Source organism: Cetorhinus maximus, chromosome 26 (genome assembly GCF_964194155.1).
Source record: "Cetorhinus maximus chromosome 26, sCetMax3.hap1.1, whole genome shotgun sequence".
In the NCBI taxonomy this organism is placed as follows: Eukaryota; Metazoa; Chordata; class Chondrichthyes; order Lamniformes; family Cetorhinidae; genus Cetorhinus; species Cetorhinus maximus.
Window position 1 is genome coordinate 14,284,710 of NC_135904.1, and position 20,132 is coordinate 14,304,841.

Below are 20,132 nucleotides of genomic sequence, written 5' to 3' on the forward strand. Positions count from 1 at the left end.
TTTGTCGTGGTGAAATTGTGAAAGTATATCTCAGCCTGACTTGTTAAACCCACACAACAGCCAACTGCACGTGGTTAGGGAAATTGCAATAGTTGTAGTTCACATTGAGCAAGCACAATGGTTTGTTGTTCTTTATAACGGGGGTATATTTAAGCTTGTAATTATTGTAAATTTATAACTTGTCATTGTTCCTCCTTGTTTATCCATTTATTGTTTAATAAATCTGTTTGGCAAGTTGTAGTCCAAACTCCAATTTAGGGAAGTGTTTATTCTATTGCCTTTTGAAGTCCACGGTGATTGTGTGATAACCAGACCCCGGACTGGCTACAGATGACCCCGATATTGGGCAGGCTATTGGTGAGGACTTATCTGTGGGGTGAACCAAACTTACACATTTGTGATCCCGCTTCTGCAGAACATGCGATCCTGATTATTCAGGATAAGGCAGAGCCAGTAAATTCAAAGGACCAATCATTCCATCATCTCCATGTTACTCTTGTTTCCTACCAGCCCATTATAAACCACACTGTGTGCGACTCAGGACTCACACCCCCAACTCTTCCTCTTTGCTTAGTAATCTCCAAATTCTGTTTATGTATTTTATGAATAATCCTCATGCTGGTCACATGAGCCTATTTACATGTTTCCATTGATAATGCTGCATCATCTGCATAACCTGTTCCCTGCCCTCAGTGCTATAACCCTGCCCATAGCCTTCTCGTGTGTTCCCTGTCTATTTACTATGCTTTTTCATCAGTGAATAAAGAGAGTTCCTCTATCCTTCAGCCAGAAGATGGCACCTCCAACCTGTCTAGCACTCCCTCGGTCTAGATTATGTTCTCAAATCCCTGAGACTTGAACGACAAATTTCTGTCTTCGGCATGAGTGCTACCTACTGAGCTACTGCTGACACCTTAGAGACTGATTTAGAAATAATAACCAGAGACTTACGCCTGTTTTTTATTAACTCGTAGGTCTAGAATATCAACACTCTAAATTAGTCATGTTACCATGAAATAAATAATTTTAAGAATCTTAAACTTGAACAAGCAAATACTAAATGCTTAATTATCATAAGATCACAATAGGAAGAGGCCATTTGGCCCCTTGAGACTGCTCTGATTGTGGCCTTAGCTCCATTTTCCTGCCTGCACACCATGCTCTGCCTCTGAAATTTTGATGAGTCTCAAATCTGACTGACAGGAATGGAAATGGAGTCAAAGTAATTCTTTGTGCACAGAAAGAGGAAACCTTTCAAATCACCACTCAACATCCATTTTTAATATAAAAACAGAAAATGCTGGAAATACTCAGCATGACACGCAATCAGAACTGGAAGAATTTGGAGATGTAATAGTTTTAAAAGCATTAACAAAAGCAGGAAAAAATGTGTGATCAGAAGGGGAATAAAGACCTTTAGCATAGTTGATGAACTGACCGGCTAGAATGAGTGAGAACATCAAAGACACTAAATGGATGAGGTTTAATGTTGCTCCCCAGCTGGCGGTGAGAGGTGCGCATGCGCGGCTGGGCTGTGCACTCTGGGAATTTGGGCCTGGTCCAGTTGCCTGGCGACCGGGCCGCCTAATCACCCGGCCCTTAGAGTTCGGGCGCTCCCTGAGCGGCTTGGTCTTCATGCGAAGGATTCGGTTTTGGTGCATTCCACTCACGCTAACGGCTCCCGGTGCCGGCGCAGGCCCGGGCTTCCAGCAGCTCTCTCCTGCTGGCTGGCCGCTGCTGACTGCTCCCTGCCTGGGCCTAGGGGTGAGGGCAGCCCGCGGCATCAGGGGGAGAACCATGCCGAAAAACTCAGCAGAAAGCCGAATGGTAACGTGGCCGGGCGGGACGGCGGGGGCAATGAGAGGGGAGACTGGGCTTGAGGGTTCAGTTTCCACATTTAGATGGACAGATGTTCGTAAAACCGTCAGTCTTTAGTCTATTAACAACCTGATGTATTCAGGTCAACCATTGTCTTCATTTATAATGGAAATCTCTTATGTAAACACGTCACTGCCGTTACACCCTTTCATCAGTAACGAAGCTGTAGTGTGACTATTTACATTTAGCGTTTCTATTATAACTGTGGACACAGGAGGTTATCATAGGTAAATAATTAACACGTAGACTGTTTTCCTTGCAGGGGAGGCTAAGAGGAGACTTGATTGAAGCTTTCAAAATCATGAGGGGGTCAGGACAGAGTAGATAGGGAGAAAACTGTTGGGACTTGTAAATGGATGGAGAGCCACAGGGCACAGTTTTAAAGTGTTTTGCAAAAGAAGCAAATGCGAGGTGAGAAAAAACTTTTTCACACAGCGAGTAGTTAGGGTTTGGAATGCACTGCCTGGAAGTGTGGGGGAGGCAGGTTCAATTGAGGCATTCAAGAGGGCATTGGATGATTATTTAAATAGAACCAATGTGCAGGGTTATGGGGAAAAGGCAGAAGTTTGGCACTAAGTTAAAATGCTCAGAGATGGTGCAGACATGATGGGCCAAATAGCCTCCTACACCGTAACAATTCTGTGAAATAGCATTAGGGACAGAATGTTTTGAGATCAGAGCCTAAATTAGAGTCTTGTATCAAGTCCCCACCCTTTACCCTTGTGTTCACTGACCTACATTGGCACCAAGTCCAGCAATGTCTCAAATTTAAAATTCTCACCCTTGTATTTAAATCCCTTCATTACGTCCTCCCTTTCTATCTCCGTAACCTCCAACCTTCCAAGATTGCTGCATTCCTCCAATCCCAGTCTCTTGAGCATCTCCAGTTTCGTTCGCTGCACCATTGGTGGCTGTGCCTTCAGCTGCCTGGGCCCTAAACTCTGGAACTCCCTCCTCAAACCTCTCCGCCTTTCTACTTTCGCTTTTAAGACACTCCTTAAAACCTACCTCTTTGACCAAACTTTGGAATCCTGACCTAATATCAGCTTATGTGGCTCATTGTCAATTTTGTTCAATAATTGCCCCTGTGAAGTGTCTTGGGATGTTTTACTGTGTTAAGGAGCTATGTAAGCAAGTTGCTGTTTTACGTCCAATTATCCTTGGCACTCTAACTCTGCTTCACCTTAATTTGGTTTTGATTTTCAGTTGTTTGCTGCAGGAGATTGATTTGTGATAGTAAAACAGAATTTGACTTATTCCATAAGGCAATGAGCTTAATTATGAATAAAATTCTAGAATGTGATTCCTGAAACCGCCAGTAAAGAAAGTCAATTTACCTTTAGTTACTTTCTAGTGGTGCTGTTTATGAGCATCCACATGTTGTATGTTGGTAATTGTAAAATAATACTGTACCTTTAAGTTTGTGTTGAGAAGTGATGATGCTCACAATCTGGGAGTCTTACTTCAGAAAGCATGTAGTGGTGCTAGTCAGATCACCTGTAATACATGTAGCTTTCACCTGGAGCAACTGGAGTTACTTGTGCAGCATCTAAACCAGAAATCAGCAATGGACTGGGGTCAGGGAATCTCTAACATAGAGAGAAGGAGAGAGAGAGAGAGAGAGAATTGAAAGGAAAACACATCTACACCAACTAGAACAAAAACAAAAATACCTGGAAAAACTCAGCAGGTCTGGCAGCATCTGCGGAGAGGGGCACAGTTAACGTTTCGAGTCTGAATGACCCTTCAACAGAACCTTCTATTGAAGGGTCATTCGGACTCGAAACATTAACTGTGCTCCTCTCCGCAGATGCTGCCAGACCTGCTGAGTTTTTCCAGGTATTTTTGTTTTTGTTTTGGATTTCCAGCATCCGCAGTTTTTTGCTTTTACTACCAACTAGATGTTGAGGGCACAATAGTTGAAATAATTTGTACATCACAATTTTGGAGATGTTTTTTTCTAGTGCCATGCACTTGGTACAAGGCTTGGCATGAGGTGGCAAGCCTACTGCTAATTTACTGTAGGATTGTTTGTCCACTTACAGCTGTCACTATTATAAAATGTAATATATCTAATTTCAACTTGAACCTGTCTGTATACCTGTAATTTGAAGCGCAGGGTCTTAACCCACTTGTCCCAAATTGAAAGGACTGTGTCATAACTGATTCCACCACCAGATGGAATCACACTTTGTGACAGCTGTCTCAATTTTTCTTAGCATAAGATGAAAGTGAAGAACGTTGCAAAACTAGCACTGGCACCTCAGGGACCTGTGAAATTTGATAAGGATGGTTCTGTTTTGGTTGCTATTCACGCCAAACCTGGAGCCAAACAAAATGCTGTAACAGGTAAGCAACATGGCATAAATCACTCGCTTCCAATATTCACAATACACATCTGCATCCCAGCTGCAGAAAAGAACCTGTAACACTGGCCTTTACTGTCACGGGCAGGATGTATCAGAGGAATTTCCCATAAGCACTGCACCACTTTATAATGTCAAGCAGCTAGTTGTTGAAAACTGATTTTGCAGCACATACTAATCACTTACAGTGCAAAGCTAACCCATTCATTTTGGATCATATGAAAAGAATCTGCTGGAGTAGCAGCTAAACTGCTTTTTATATTTTATATAGTGTAACACAAAATTTGGCTCATTTGATCTTTGAAGCTTGTTGGAGTCATGTTGTTGCGGTTTGTGACCTTGTCAGAACCTAACAATTATATTAAAGCCTTGCAGTATTTCTCTGATTCTTGTCTGCTGAAAAACCCTGGGTGAGTACCAGTGATGGTGATTCTTATCCTTGTGTCCTGTAGATGTGTCGGGAGAGGCAGTTGGCGTGGCCATCGCAGCCCCCCCATCTGATGGGGAGGCGAATGCAGAACTGGTTCGCTATCTGGCCAAGGTGCTCGAATTAAAGAGAAGTGAAGTTGTCCTGGACAAGGTATGTTATCAGCTCAGAGACGGTTTGTATCCAGGCTCTGCTGAGGGGGCTCACTAACTGTGTGAAGGTGTCCTGCAATGACTTAGTCAGCTTCTGGCCTCCTCCACTTGTGGTGAAGCAGAAGCACCAGCTCCCTTTGCCATCTCTTTCTCGGAGTGTGAGATTGTGGGGTTCCCTATATGATGAATGATGTACAGAATGTCATGTTGTTACATTGTGTGGCCCATTGTGCTATCTCACACACAGTAAATGTAATCAGATTTATTACACAGTCTTACTTTCAAAATAAATTCTGTTTGAATTTCTCCACCATATACACAATTATTTTCTCATCTTGTTGTCTGCCCATTTCACAAAGTCACCCTGAACAGGAAGCTGGGCAGGTGGCCAAGTTCCAGTACGTCACTAAAACAGTCAGGAAAAACAGAAACTCAAAAACTCGCAGTGGATTCTTCAACATCTAAAGGGAGAGAAGACCAGGTGACGTCAGCCAGACTAGTGAAATGTTGTTCCTTTTCGCATCAAAATTGCTCCTCACTTGGTCTCCACATTCCTGTAACACCACAAGCCAACTTTGGGCACTTAGAATTATAGAATGATAATGACACAGAAGGAGGCCATTTATCCCATCATGCCCATGCCAGCTCTTTGAAGGAGGTGTCCAATTAGTCCTAGTGTCCTGCCCTTCAACGTGGCCCTGCAAATTTCTCCCTTCAAGTATTTATCCAATTCCCTTTTTAAGTTCCGATTGAATCTGCTTCTGTTCTTTCAGGTAGCGCATTCCAGATCCTCCACTTGTGAAAGGAACAGTGGGTGGGAGCTGATATCCTTATCCTTGTACTGTGGCACATTACAGCTTTAGCATGCAACCCCTCACATAGTGATCTTACACCCCATATGACAGGTGACTGCCCAGAATGTTCACCTGTTTCTCCAGACACTGGTAAACACGTTCTACATTTCCAGCATTCACACATTTTCACAGTCTCCACTCAGTTGCAAGGAGATGGGTGAGAATGACTAAATGTGACCATATGTTTGATTGATTTAATTTTTCTTTAGCTTTCGAGGTTGACGCATTGCGATTCTTGTTGTATTTTCAGTGTACTATTAGGTTAAGTTGCTGGTAGTTCAATGTTCAGTGTTGACTGTGATTCCTGCCTTTCCTCCTGCACAATGCTATACCCAAACTCCTGTTCTTTTGAAGGGTTACAGATCGCGTGAGAAGGTGGTGAAGATTCTGGCCCCATTAACCCCGGAAGAGGTACAAGAAAGACTCAAAATCACAGCTGCCACAAACTAGTGCAAAAAGCTTGGGGCAGGAGGAGCAACCTTGCCAATGCCCTTGAAAACAGAATATTACATTAAAACTTCAGTGTTTAATAGAAGTATACATGAGATTACTGTGAACAATGTGTCTCATCAGTCATTGCATTCAAAGAATCTTGGATAGCTCTCGCACGATCCATCAAATTCAGCCATCAAACTATCCAGGTTCAACTGATTTTTGTCAGTTTATATTTGGAACTACATGGATTGGGAACTGCTCCTGACTCTATATTAATTCCTGCATTGCTAAGGGTTATCCTGTGTGAAAATTCATCCACACGGACCTCAATTCTGTCTGCATTGCATAATTTTTTTAAATGTGGTACGGTCAAAATTTTCATTGGGATATTCTGTCATGGGTTGAATTCTTAGCCTGTGACCCTGTGTGCCTGATTTGCTGGTTCAGCTGCATGTTAATGATCCCATGGCAGTATAAGAAGAGTAGAGAGTTCTCTCCTTGCCAATATTCTATTCTCAACTAATTCTCCCAACAAAAGATTAACAGCCTGATGATCACATTGACATTAATGGGAGATTGTTGCTGCAGAATGACAATGAGTGTGTCTTCGTAGCAAGCTACTGCACTTCAGTCATCTGTTGTAGCCTTTAAATGTGATAATGCATTGTATAAGTTCAAGTATTTTGCACCATGAGCATTGATGTGTTGGGGAATTGAGAGTGGGCCCAGCTGATTAGACAACAAAACTATAGGATTCATTGAGAACGTGCTCAGCCCCAGGCAGCCATGCGAGGGGAACCAGTCACAAGATTTGGCTCAATTAGAAATGGGTTGAAATTGCAGGATTATCTTGGAACTGTTGAAATTCGCTTAATCATGTCATGACCTGGTGAATATGAATACAGTAAAGTCCCACCACTCGCGAGTCCCTCTTTTGTAAATTCTCTCATCCGCACAAAAGTCTTTGTACACAGATTGCCCGTTGCAGGCCCAAATGTTCGCTTATCTGCGGTTTTAAAAATAAAAAAAAATAGAAGCCAAGTTTAGAAAATGCCAGCAAAAAGAAAAAAACCCTAAATGTAGTTTAAAAAAAAGGAAGGTGACCATGACAGATTTCCTGTAGCAGAAATTGTGCACTGCCAGTGTGCTGCCTGCTGTTGTTTGTATGTGGGTGTTCCTTGTTGCTGCGATTTAATTCCTGATCAGTCCACCCCCACTCTCAAGTACTGTTAAGTGTGACAAATTTTACATTGTTACCTGAAGAAGAGTAATATGGACTTGAAACATTAGCTCTGTTTCTCTCTCCACAAATGCTGTCAGACCTGCTAAGTTTTTCCATCATTTTCTGTTTTTATTTCAGATTTCCAGCATCTGCTTTTATTTACATTGTTCTTGTTTTATTTTATTAAACAATTTCCCCAATAAATCTCTCTTTAAATTTATTAAGAGCATGATTTTTATTGCCTCTGATCCCTTATACATGCCTGAACAACCACTGAGGTTTGAGAGTTGCTCAGTCATTATTGGTGCACAGTTCAACTTCATCAGTGCAGTTTAAAAATATCTGGCTGTTGTTTTTGTAATTTCATGTTCTTCCCCGTGAGAATATTGAGAGACGTTGGAAGGATTTGGAGGTTGGTTAACTGTATGACCTGAACATTCCCTCCATGGCCATGACCATCTTTACACCACTGATGGGGCTTTGTGGGTTGTCCATCAGAATAATCAATATCAGCAACGAAAGGTATACCCTTGCCTCAGTTGTTGAGAGCTGTGATGTTGTGGTCTGATTTGCTGCACCAGATACAGAGGAAACCAGAGAGGGGTTGAAGAGCAGTGGATGTACGAAGCAACATAGAGACTCGTAATGTCTCAGAACAGCTGCAGGCAAAGGTCACCCTTGGGTTAGTAACAGAGACAACAAATGAACCAGTTAATCTCACTGTAATGTGTGACAAAATGGAAATAAATATTTGACTTTTGCCTGAACTGTATTCTGTCATGTAAGGAGTGTGTTCTGTGTTTAGTCAGCAAGAACCTTGTTATCCTGCAGAGTGAGCCTTTCTTGAGCACCTCAAGCTCCCTTTACCTTTACAAGCCAGTCAATCATACTAGGCTTTGCAGAGATTTATTTAATGGGAAGCTAAATAAGCACATGAGGGAGAAAAAAATAGAAGGACAAGCTGATAGGGTGAGATGATGAGGAGGCTTGTGTGGAGCATTAACACCAGCATGTAATAGTTGTGCTGAATGGCCTGTGTAATCCAATTACTCAGTTGTGCCAGAGTTTACAGGAAATAATGTGACTGAGTAGGAACAGGCAGTTCACCCCTGGCATCCTGGACCAACATTCATCCCTCAGCCAACACCACCAAACATACAGATTAACTGATTTCATTGCAGTGTGAAAATTGGCTGCAGTGTCTGCAATTCAAAAATACTTCATTGACTGCAAAGCATGATGCAACATCCTGAGGTTGTGAAAGGTACTAACTAAATCCACATTCTTTGCAACTGGTGACCTTAACCTGATGATGGAATTGTAGACATTTTTATTCATTCATGGGATGTGGGCTTTGTTGGCTGGGCCAGCATTTATTGCCCATCCCTAGTTTCCCTTGAGAAGGTGGTGGTGAGCTGCCTTCTTGAACCGCTGCACTCCATGTGGTGTAGGTACACCCACAGTGCTGTTAGGGAGGGAGTTCCAGGATTTTGACCCAGCGACAGTGAAGGAACGGCAATATATTTCCAAGTCAGGGTGGTGAGTGACCTGGAGGGGAACTTCCAGGCGGTGGTGTCCCATCTATCTGCTGCCTTTGTCCTATGTGGCAGTGGTCGTGGGTTTGGAAGGTGCTGTCGAAGGAGCCTTGGTGAATTCCTGCAGTGAATCTTGTAGATAGTACACACTGATGCTACTGTGTGTTGGTGGTGGAGGGAGTGAATAATTGTTGGTGTGCCAATCAAGCAGGCTGCTTTGTCCTGAATGGTATCAAGTTCCTTGAATATTGTTTGAGCTGCAATCATCCAGGCAAGTGGAGAGTATTCAATCACACTCCTGACCTGTGCCTTGTAGATGGTGGACAGGTTTTGGGGAGTCAGGAGGTGAGTTACTCATCACACGATTCCTAGCCTCTGACCTGCTCTTGTTGCCACAGTATATATATGGCTAGTCCAGTTCAGTTTCTGGTCAATGGTAACCCACAGGATGTTGATAGTGGAAGATTCAGTGATGGTAATGCCATTAAACATAAAGGGGCGATGGTTAGTTTCTATTTTGTTGGAGATGGTCATTGCTTGACACTTGTGTGGCACGAATGTTACTTGCCACTTGTCAGCCCAAGCCTGGATATTGTCCAGGTCTTGCTGCATTTGGACGTGGACTGCTTCAGTATCTGAGGAGTCGCAAATGGTGCTGAACAATGTGCAATCTATCAGCGGACATCCCCACTTCTGACCTTATGATGGACAGAAGGCCATTGATGAAGCAGCTGAAGATGGCTGGGCTGAGGACACTGCCCTGAGGAACTCCTGCAGTGATGTCTTGGAGCTGAGATGACTGACCTCCAACAACCACAACCATCTTTTGTGCTAGGCATGACTCCAACCAGCGGAGAGTTTCCCCCCCCCCCGATTCCCATTGACTCAAGTTTTGCTAGGGATCCTTGATGCCACATTCGGTCAAATGCTGCCTTGATGTCAAGGGCAGTCACTCTCACCTCACTTCAGGAGTTCAGCTCTTTTGTCCACGTTTGAACCAAGGCTGTAATGAGGTCAGGAGCTGAGTGGCCCTGGCAGAACCCAAACTGGATGTCAGTGAGCAGGCAATTGCTAAGCAAGTGCCGCTCGATAGCAATGTTGATGACCCCCTTCCATTACTTTACTGATGATCGAGACTAGACTGATGGGGCGGTAATTGGCTGGGTTGGATTTACCATGCCTTTTGTGTGCTCTCATTTCTCTGGACCTGCAATGCTGCAGGTTCCCAAGAGAGCTGTTTCTCTCAACTCTCTCTGACTCTTATACTTCCATGAGATAGGATTTTCAAAAGGCCTTTGATAAGATGTCCCATAATAGTCTAGTGAATAAGGCTAGAGAATAGAGTCAGGGGTCAAGTGGCAGAATTGATTGCTAGCTGGCTTCAAGACAAAGCAGAGAGTGGGAGTAAAGGGTCGTTATTCAGAAGGTGGGAAGTTGTGTTCCACAAGGGACCGCTGCTGGTTCAAAATATACAGAACAATTTGTACTTTGGAATCAAGAACACAATTTCTAAATTCGCAGATGACACCAAGTTGGAGGGGATGGTCAATACTGAAGAGGACCGTAACAAGTTACATAAGGACATTAGTAAACTTGCAGAATGGGCAAATAATTGGCAAATGAAGTTCTATGTGGTTAAATGTGAGGTAGTACATTATGATAGAATCGTGGGGTAGTCACATTACTAGAAGCTATGAGTCCAGGTTTGGTAGAAGAACAAAGGAATCTCTAGCACAATCACTAAAAGTTATGTCACAGGTTAGCGAAGCCATAAAAAAACAAACCAAGCACTGGGCTTTATTTCCAGAGGGATAGAATTGAAAAGTAGCAAAGTTATGCTAAACCTGTACTGAATCTCGGTTAGACCAAACTGATGTATGCAGTTCTGGTCGCCATATTATAAAAAGAATTGGGGAGGATGCAGAGAAGATTTACAATGGTGATACCAGAAATATGGGGATATACATATTGGGAAAGGATGAACAGGCTAGATACCTTTTGTCTTGAAAAAAAGAAAGCTGAGGGGTGACCTAATAGAGGCCTTTAATATTATGAGAAGTTTTGATAGAATGTTTCCTCTTGTGGGTGATCAATGTAAGATAGTCACCAAGAAATCCAACAGGAAATTCAGAAGAAACCTTACCCAATAGTGGTGAGAATTTGGAACTTGCTACCTTATGGAGTGCTTGAAGTGAATAATTTAGATACCTAGCACAAAGGAAGATGGTTGTGGTTGTTGGAAGTTAGTCATCTCAGCTCCAGGACATCAATGCAGGAGTTCCCCAGGGCAGGGTCCTTTAGCTGCTTCAACAATGATCTTCCTTCCATCATAAGGTCAGAAATGGGGATGTTCGCTGATGATTGCACAATGTTCAGCACCATTCGCGACTCCTCAGATACTGAAGCTGTCCATGTCCAAATGCAGCAAGACTTGGACAATATCCAGGCTTGGGCTGACAAGTGGCAAGTAACATTCGTGCCACACATGTGCCAGGTAATGACCATCTCCAACAAGAGAGAATGGAACCATCGCCCCTTGATGTTTAATGGGAATACCATCACTGATTCCCCCACTATCAACATTCTGAGGGTTACCGTTGACCAGAAACTGAACTGGATCAGCCATATAAATACTGTGGCTACAAGAGCAGGTCAGAGACTAGGAATCCTGCAATAAGCAACTCACCTCCTGACTCCCCAAAGCCTGTCCACCATCTACAAGGCACAAGTCAGCAGTGTGATGGAATACTCCCCAGTTGACTGGATGAGTGCAGTTCCCGCAACACTGAAGAAGCTTGACACCGTCCATGACAAGGCAGCCCACATCCACAAACATTCACTCCCTCCACCACTGACGCACAGTAGCAGCAGTGTGTATCATCTACAAGATGCACTGCAGCAATTGACCAAGGCTCCTTCGACGGCACCTTACAAACCTACAACAACTACCATCTAGAAGGACAAGGGCGGCAGATAGTTGGGAACACCACCACCTGGAAGTTCCCCTCCAAGTCACTCACCATCCTGGCTTGGAAATATATCACCGTTCCTTCACCGTCGCTGGGTCAAAATCCTGGAACTCCCTCCCTAACAGCACTGTGGGTGTACCTGCACCACATGGGCTGCAGCGGTTCAAGAAGACAGCTCACCACCACCTTCTCAAGGGCAACTAGGGATGGGCAATAAATGCTGGCCCAGCCAGTGAAGCCCACATCCCATGAATGATAAAACAAAATTTAAAGAGTAGCTAGACAAGTATGCGAGAGAGAAGGGAATAGAGAGTTACGATGGTAGATTTAGTTGAGGAAAAATGGGAGGAGGTTTGAGTGGAGCATAAATGCTGACATGGACTGGTTGGGATGAATGGCCTGTTTCTGTGTTGTACATCCTGTGTATGGAATCTTATGTATGTGTTCAAAGGCACGCAGGACTCCACGGGAAAATAACTTCGTCAACAAGCCTTTAACTAGGATTCACAGTCAAGGAGTTAATAATTTCTTCATTCCTTTATGATTTTTTAAATCTTGTGAATTCCCAAGTTTTAAATAAACCTTTAAAGATCAGGTTTAGTCAGGAGAGAGTGGTTATTAAAATCTGAACTCCACTCACCAGCAGGTGTCTCCAATGTATGAGATTGGCTGAGTTTAGTGTGCGGTATAATCTCCCTCATAAACCGACTTAATAAGTGACATTGTAGTGAACAGTGTGACTGTGAGTTCAGGACAAATTCCATTGGTGCTTTCTGATTTTCTGTTCAGTGCTCTGTGCTCAGAAACACACTGTTTGATCCCGTGGTCTCAGTCCAGGCAATTAATCCACAGCACAGCAATTGGGATCACACCAGTGTCAAGTTTGGAAAATTGTTTGCTGCCACAATTCTATTTCCTGAAACCCATGGTGATGTTTCAAAACCTCACATTCATTAAACTGACCAGACCTGACCTGGAGTCACTGGCCTAGAGTCTCACTGACCAACACTGGCCCCGAGTCTCACTGACCAACACTGGCCTAGAGTCTCACTGACCAACACTGGCCCCGAGTCTCACTGACCAACACTGGCCCCGAGTCTCACTAACCAACACTGGCCCCGAGTCTCACTGACCAACACTGGCCTAGAGTCTCACTGACCAACACTGGCCCCGAGTCTCACTGACCAACACTGGCCCCGAGTCTCACTGACCAACACTGGCCTAGAGTCTCACTGACCAACACTGGCCCCGAGTCTCACTGACCAACACTGGCCCCGAGTCTCACTGACCAACACTGGCCCCGAGTCTCACTGACCAACACTGGCCCGGAGTCTCTCTGACTGACACTGGCCTAGAGTCTCACTGACCAACACTGGCCCCGAGTCTCACTGACCAACACTGGCCCCAAGTCTCACTGACCAACACTGGCCCCGAGTCTCACTGACCAACACTGGCCCCGAGTCTCACTAACCAACACTGGCCCGGAGTCTCTCTGACTGACACTGGCCTAGAGTCTCACTGACCAACACTGGCCTAGAGTCTCACTGACCAACACTGGCCCCAAGTCTCACTGACCAACACTGGCCCCGAGTCTCACTGACCAACACTGGCCCCGAGTCTCACTAACCAACACTGGCCCGGAGTCTCTCTGACTGACACTGGCCTAGAGTCTCACTGACCAACACTGGCCCCGAGTCTCACTGACCAACACTGGCCCCGAGTCTCACTAACCAACACTGGCCCGGAGTCTCTCTGACTGACACTGGCCTAGAGTCTCACTGACCAACACTGGCCCCGAGTCTCACTGACCAACACTGGCCCCGAGTCTCACTGACCAACACTGGCCCGGAGTCTCACTAACCAACACTGGCCCGGAGTCTCTCTGACTGACACTGGCCCTGAGCCTCTCACTGACTGACACTGGCCCGGAGTCTCTCACTGACTGACACTGGCCTAGAGTCTCATTGACCGACGCTGGCCCGGAGTCTCTCACTGACCGACACTGGCCCGGAGTCTCTCTGACTGACACTGGCCCGGAGTCTCTCACTGACCGACACTGGCCCTGAATCTCTCACTGACCGACACTGGCCTAGAGTCTCACTGACCAACACTGGCCCGGAGTCTCTCACTGACTGACACTGGCCCGGAGTCTCTCTGACTGACACTGGCCCGGAGTCTCTCACTGACTGACACTGGCCCGGAGTCTCTCTGACTGACACTGGCCCGGAGTCTCTCTGACTGACACTGGCCCGGAGTCTCTCACTGACCGACACTGGCCCTGAATCTCTCACTGACCGACACTGGCCTAGAGTCTCACTGACCAACACTGGCCCGGAGTCTCTCACTGACTGACACTGGTCTGGAGTCTCTCTGACTGACACTGGCCCGGAGTCTCTCACTGACTGACACTGGCCCGGAGTCTCTCTGACTGACACTGGTCTGGAGTCTCTCTGACTGACACTGGCCCGGAGTCTCTCACTGACCGACACTGGCCCGGTGTCTCTCTGACTGACACTGGCCCTGGAGTCTCTCACTGACCGACACTGGCCCTGAATCTCTCACTGACCGACACTGGCCTAGAGTCTCACTGACCAACACTGGCCTGGAGTCTCTCACTGACTGACACTGGCCCGGAGTCTCTCTGACTGACACTGGCCCGGAGTCTCTCTGACTGACACTGGCCCGGAGTCTCTCACTGACTGACACTGGCCCGGAGTCTCTCTGACTGACACTGGCCCGGAGTCTCTCACTGACTGACACTGGCCCGGAGTCTCTCACTGACTGACACTGGCCCGGAGTCTCTCTGACTGACACTGGCCCGGAGTCTCTCACTGACTGACACTGGCCCGGAGTCTCTCTGACTGACACTGGCCCGGAGTCTCTCTGACTGACACTGGCCCGGAGTCTCTCACTGACCGACACTGGCCCTGAATCTCTCACTGACCGACACTGGCCTAGAGTCTCACTGACCAACACTGGCCCGGAGTCTCTCACTGACTGACACTGGTCTGGAGTCTCTCTGACTGACACTGGCCCGGAGTCTCTCACTGACTGACACTGGCCCGGAGTCTCTCTGACTGACACTGGTCTGGAGTCTCTCTGACTGACACTGGCCCGGAGTCTCTCACTGACCGACACTGGCCCGGTGTCTCTCTGACTGACACTGGCCCTGGAGTCTCTCACTGACCGACACTGGCCCTGAATCTCTCACTGACCGACACTGGCCTAGAGTCTCACTGACCAACACTGGCCTGGAGTCTCTCACTGACTGACACTGGCCCGGAGTCTCTCTGACTGACACTGGCCCGGAGTCTCTCTGACTGACACTGGCCCGGAGTCTCTCACTGACTGACACTGGCCCGGAGTCTCTCTGACTGACACTGGCCCGGAGTCTCTCACTGACTGACACTGGCCCGGAGTCTCTCTGACTGACACTGGCCCGGAGTCTCTCACTGACTGACACTGGCCCGGAGTCTCTCTGACTGACACTGGCCCGGAGTCTCTCACTGACTGACACTGGCCCGGAGTCTCTCTGACCGACACTGGCCCTGAATCTCTCACTGACCGACACTGGCCTAGAGTCTCACTGACCAACACTGGCCTGGAGTCTCTCACTGACTGACACTGGCCCGGAGTCTCTCTGACTGACACTGGCCCGGAGTCTCTCACTGACTGACACTGGCCTGGGGTTTCCCTGACTGACATTGGCCTGGGACCTCATACTGACCAATACTGGCCAAGAGCCTCTTACTGACCAACACTGGCCTGTGGTCTGACACTGACTGACATTGGCCCACAGTCTCACTGACCAACACTGGTCCGGAGTCGCTCACTGACCAACGCTGGTCTGGAGTCTCTCCCTGACCAACGCTGGTCCGGAGTCTCTCACTGACCGACAGCGGCTGGGGTCTCACACTGACCAACACTGGCCTGGAGTCCCCCACTGAATGACACTGACCTGTGACCCAGGAGTTGAATTCAGTACTTGCCCATCCATAAAGGTCTATCTTCATAGTGCCAATCACAGCTCATTTGATCAAATCGGTTATAAATGTATTAGTGTAAAACTTGCATTATCAGTCATAACCTTATGGTAATTTTGTATTATATAGTATTAAAGATTAAAATGGAATATTCCAATAATTTCAAAGCAATTTTAGCAGATTGAATGTTCAGACAAGTGATGGTCTTTCCTGTTTTGCCATGTTGCTGAGTGGGCTGGAATGGGATGAGGTGCCGAGATTCCATAAGGAAAGCAATCAGCAGCTTCGCACATCAGCCCCGAATGCTGCTTGGGAAAGTGGCTTGCTCTTACTGCGCCCTCGATACTCCAGGCAAAACCAATAGACATTGTCAGGTTAATCATTAGTCTATCTTTTGGTGTAAACACATAGTTGCACAATTTGTTTGAAGACTGACCTAGAAAAGGCAATAGCAAACTTGCTGAAGGACACAGAGGCCTTGGGTTGATGGGAAAAGAGGCGTTTGCATGATTAATGGTCCCTGGAATCTGGCCTTACATGAAAGATTACATTCTCAGAGAGCCATGAGCCAGAGTTACGTTGGTGTTTAAGAGGGCGTAGTCACAAACTCGCCCTCTGGTCTCTTCTGTTGCCTAGGCGATCACAAATTATCAATACTTGAGATGTTGCCAACTTGGAACATTTAACTTTAGAGAAATGTGAAGGTCAGGTGTAAATTGCACTCTTGATACAAGCCTCAGATCAGCCATGATCTAACTGAATAGCAGAATATGCTCAAGGGCCCGAATGGCCTCCTCCTGCCCAGAGTTTCCCTTCTAACCTCACTCGCTTCATAAATAGCGTTGGAGGTCTCCAGGAAGCGGTTCAATGGGTGAGAAAGTTGATGTGTTTGGATTTGATAAAGGGATTTTATAGGGTAGATACAGAGCAACTCATTTCCACTGGTGGGGAATCTAGAACAAGGGAAACAATATTAAAGCTGGACTATTCGTGAGTGAAATTGGGAAGCACTTCATCACAGAGGGGAGTGGAAATCTGGAATTCTCTCACTCAAAGGGCTGTAAATCAATTGAAATTTTCAAGAATGAGTTCAATAGCTTTATATTCAGTAAAAGCATCAAGACCTTGTGGATCAACAGTGAGTAAATGGAGTAGCGGGTACAGATCAGCTATGATCTAACTGAAAGTGACGCTTCAAGTGTCCCGGACAACTACCTCTGCAGGAAGTGTACCCAATTGCAGCTCCTCACAGACCACGTGGATCGGTTGGAGCAGCAGTTGGAGGCACTTAGGAGCATTCAGGTTGCGGAAAGCGTCATTGACGGGAGTTTTGGAGACATGGTCACACCCAAGGTACAGACAGATAGATGGGTGACCGCTAGAAGGGGCAGGCAGTCAGTGCAGAAATCCCCTGTGACTGTCCCCCTCTCTAACAGGTATACCGTTTTGGATACTGTTGGGGGGGATGGCCTATCAGGGGAAAATAACAGCAGTAGCCAGAGCAATGGCACCATGGCTGTCTCTGTTGTTCAGCAGGGAGGGGTCAAAGCACAGAAGAGCAATTGTCATAGGGGACTCTATAGTCAGGGGCTCAGATAGGTGCTTCTGTGGTTGTGAAAGAGACACCAGGATGGTATGTTGCCTCCCTGGTGCCATGGTCCAGGATGTCTCTGATCAGGTATGGGACATTCTGAAGGGGGAGGGAGAACAGCCAGAGGTCGTGGTACACATTGGTACTAACGATATAGGCAGGAAGAGTGACGAGGTCCTGCAGCGGGAGTTCAGGGAGTTAGGCAGAAAGTTATAAAACAGGACCTCTAGGGTTGTAATCTCAGGATTACTCCTTGTGCCACGTGCCAGTGAGGCTAGAAATAGGAAGATAGTGCAGCTGAACACGTGGCTGAACAGATGGTGTAGGAGGGAGGGTTTCTGATATCTGGATCATTGGGATCTCTTCCGGGGCAGGTGGGACCTGTACAAGAAGGACGGGTTGCATCTAAACTGGAGGGGCACCAATATCCTGGCTGCGAGGTTTGCTAGTGTCACTCGGGAGGGTTTAAACTGGTATGGCAGGGGGGTGGGAACCAGAGCAATAGGTCAGCAGGTGAAATAAATGACTGGGAACCAGTGAATATGGCCAGTAGGACTAAGAGGAAGAGCTGGCAGGGAGAAATTACTGAACACAGTGGGACTGGGGGTCTGAAATGCATTTGTTTCAATGCGAGAAGTATAACAGGCAAGGCAGATGAGCTTAGAGCTTGGATTAGTACTTGGGACTATGATGTTATTGCTATTACAGAGACTTGGTTGAAGGATGGACAGGATTGGCAGATAAATTTTCCATAATTTAGATGTTTCAGGCAGGATAGAGAGGGATGTAGAAGAGGTGGGGGAGTTGCACTGCTGGTTAAGGGGAATATCACAGCTGTACGACAAGAGGACACCTTGGTGGGCTCATGCAGTGAGGCATTATGGGTAGAGTTCCGGAATAGGAAGGGTGCAGTCACAATGTTGGGGGTTTACTATAGGCCTCCCAATTGCCGGCGAGAGATTGAGGAGCAGTTATGTAGGCAGATTTTGGAAAGATGTAAAAGCAATAGGGTTGATGTGGTGGGTGATTTTAACTTTCCCTATATTGACTGGGAATCACTTAGTGCTAGGGGTTTGGATGGTGCAGAATTTGTAAGGTGCATCCAGGAAGACTTCCTGAGACAATATGTAGATAGTCCAACTAGGGAAGGGGCAATACTGGACCTGGTATTAGGGAATGAACCCGACCAGTTGGCCGAGGTTTCAGTAGGGGAGCATTTCGGGAAAAGTGACCATAATTCAGTAAGTTTCAAGGTACTGGTGGATAAGGATAACAGGAGTCCTCGGGTTAAGGTGCTTAATTGGGGTAAGGCTAATTATAACAATATTAGGCAGGAACTGAGGAATCTAGACTGGAGACGGATGTTTGAGGGCAAATCAACAACTGACACGTGGGGGGCTTTCAAACGTCAGTTGATAAGAATTCAGGACTGGCATGTTCCTGCTAGGATGAAGGATAAGTATGGCAAGCTTCAGGAACCTTGGATAACGAAGGATATTGTGAAATTAGTCAAAAAGAAAAGGGAAGCATTCGTAAGGGCTAGAAGGCTGGGAACAGATGAAGCCCGTGGAGAATATAAAGAAAGTAGGAAGAAACTTAAGCAAGGAGTCAGGAGGGCTAAAAGGGGTCATGAAAAGTCACTGGCAACCAGGATTAAGGAAAATCCCAAGGCCTTTTATACATATGTAAAAAGCAAGAGGGTAGCCAGGGAAAGGGTGGGCCCACTCAGGGACAGAGGTGGGAATCTGTGTGTGGAGCCAGAAGAAATGGGAGAGATACTAAATGAATACTTCTCATCAGTATTCACCAAAGAGAAGGACTTAGTGGTCGATTTGTCTAGGGAAGAGTGTATAGATAGCCTGGATCATGTTGAGATCAAAAAAGAGGTGTTAGGCGTCTTGAAGAATATTAAGATGGATAAGTCCCCAGGGCCAGATGGGATCTACCCCAGAGTACTAAGGGAGGCAAGGGAGGAGATTGCTGGGGCCTTGACAGAAATCTTTGTATCCTCACTGGCTACGGGTGAGGTCCCAGAGGACTGGAGAATGGCCAATGTTGTTCCATTGTTTAAGAAAGGTAGCAGGGATAATCCAGGAAATTACAGGCCGGTGAGCCTTACGTCGATGGTAGGGAAATTATTGGAGATGATTCTTCGTGACAAGATTTACTACCATTTGGAAGCAAATGGGCGTATTAGTGAGAGGCAGCATGGTTTTGTGAAGGAGAGGTCATGTCTCACTAACTTGATCGAGTTTTTCGAGGAAGTGACAAAGATGATCGATGATGGAAGGGCAGTGGATGTTTTCTACATGGTTTTCAGTAAGGCCTTTGACAAGGACCCTCATGGCAGACTGGTACAGAAGGTAAAGTCGCACAGGATCAGAGGTGAGCTGGCAAGATGGTTACAGAATTGGCTTGGTCATAGAAGACAGAGGTAGCAGTGGAAGGGTGCTTTTCTGAATGGAGAGCTGTGACTAGTGGAGTTCCGCAGGGATCAGTGCTGGGACCTTTGCTGTTTGTAGTATACATAAATGATTTGGAGGAAAATGTAACTGGGCTAATTAGTAAGTTTGCAGACGACACTAAGGTTGGAGGAGTTGCAGATAGTGAAGAGGATTGTCAAAGGATACAACGGGATATAGATCGGTTGGAGACTTGGGCAGAGAAATGGCAGATAGAGTTTAATCCGGACAAATGCGAGGTAATGCATTTTGGAAGGT

At 46.2% G+C, this 20,132-nt stretch overlaps 1 protein-coding gene across 1 annotated transcript; it reads left to right on the forward strand.

The window, feature by feature from the left end:
* Window positions 1–1,475: 1,475 nt before the first annotated feature.
* On the forward strand, window positions 1,476–8,101 carry c26h15orf40 (chromosome 26 C15orf40 homolog). Its single transcript, XM_078530205.1, has 4 exons — window positions 1,476–1,827; window positions 4,098–4,227; window positions 4,697–4,824; window positions 6,032–8,101. The coding sequence occupies exons 1-4, from the start codon at window positions 1,477–1,479 to the stop codon at window positions 6,125–6,127; spliced, it is 705 nt and encodes a 234-aa protein (XP_078386331.1). The 5' UTR covers window position 1,476; the 3' UTR covers window positions 6,128–8,101.
* The last annotated feature ends 12,031 nt before the right edge of the window (window positions 8,102–20,132 follow it).

What these genes read in the sequence shown, in the direction of transcription:
- c26h15orf40 (XM_078530205.1), top strand. Translation starts at nt 1,477, where the DNA reads ATGAGGTTTAATGTTGCTCCCCAGCTGGCGGTGAGAGGTGCGCATGCG. An exon ending in ACTCAGCAGAAAGCCGAATG is followed by an intron (nt 1,828 to 4,097) that starts GTAACGTGGCCG and finishes AATTTTTCTTAG; the next exon opens with CATAAGATGAAAGTGAAGAA. An exon ending in GTGAAGTTGTCCTGGACAAG is followed by an intron (nt 4,825 to 6,031) that starts GTATGTTATCAG and finishes GTTCTTTTGAAG; the next exon opens with GGTTACAGATCGCGTGAGAA.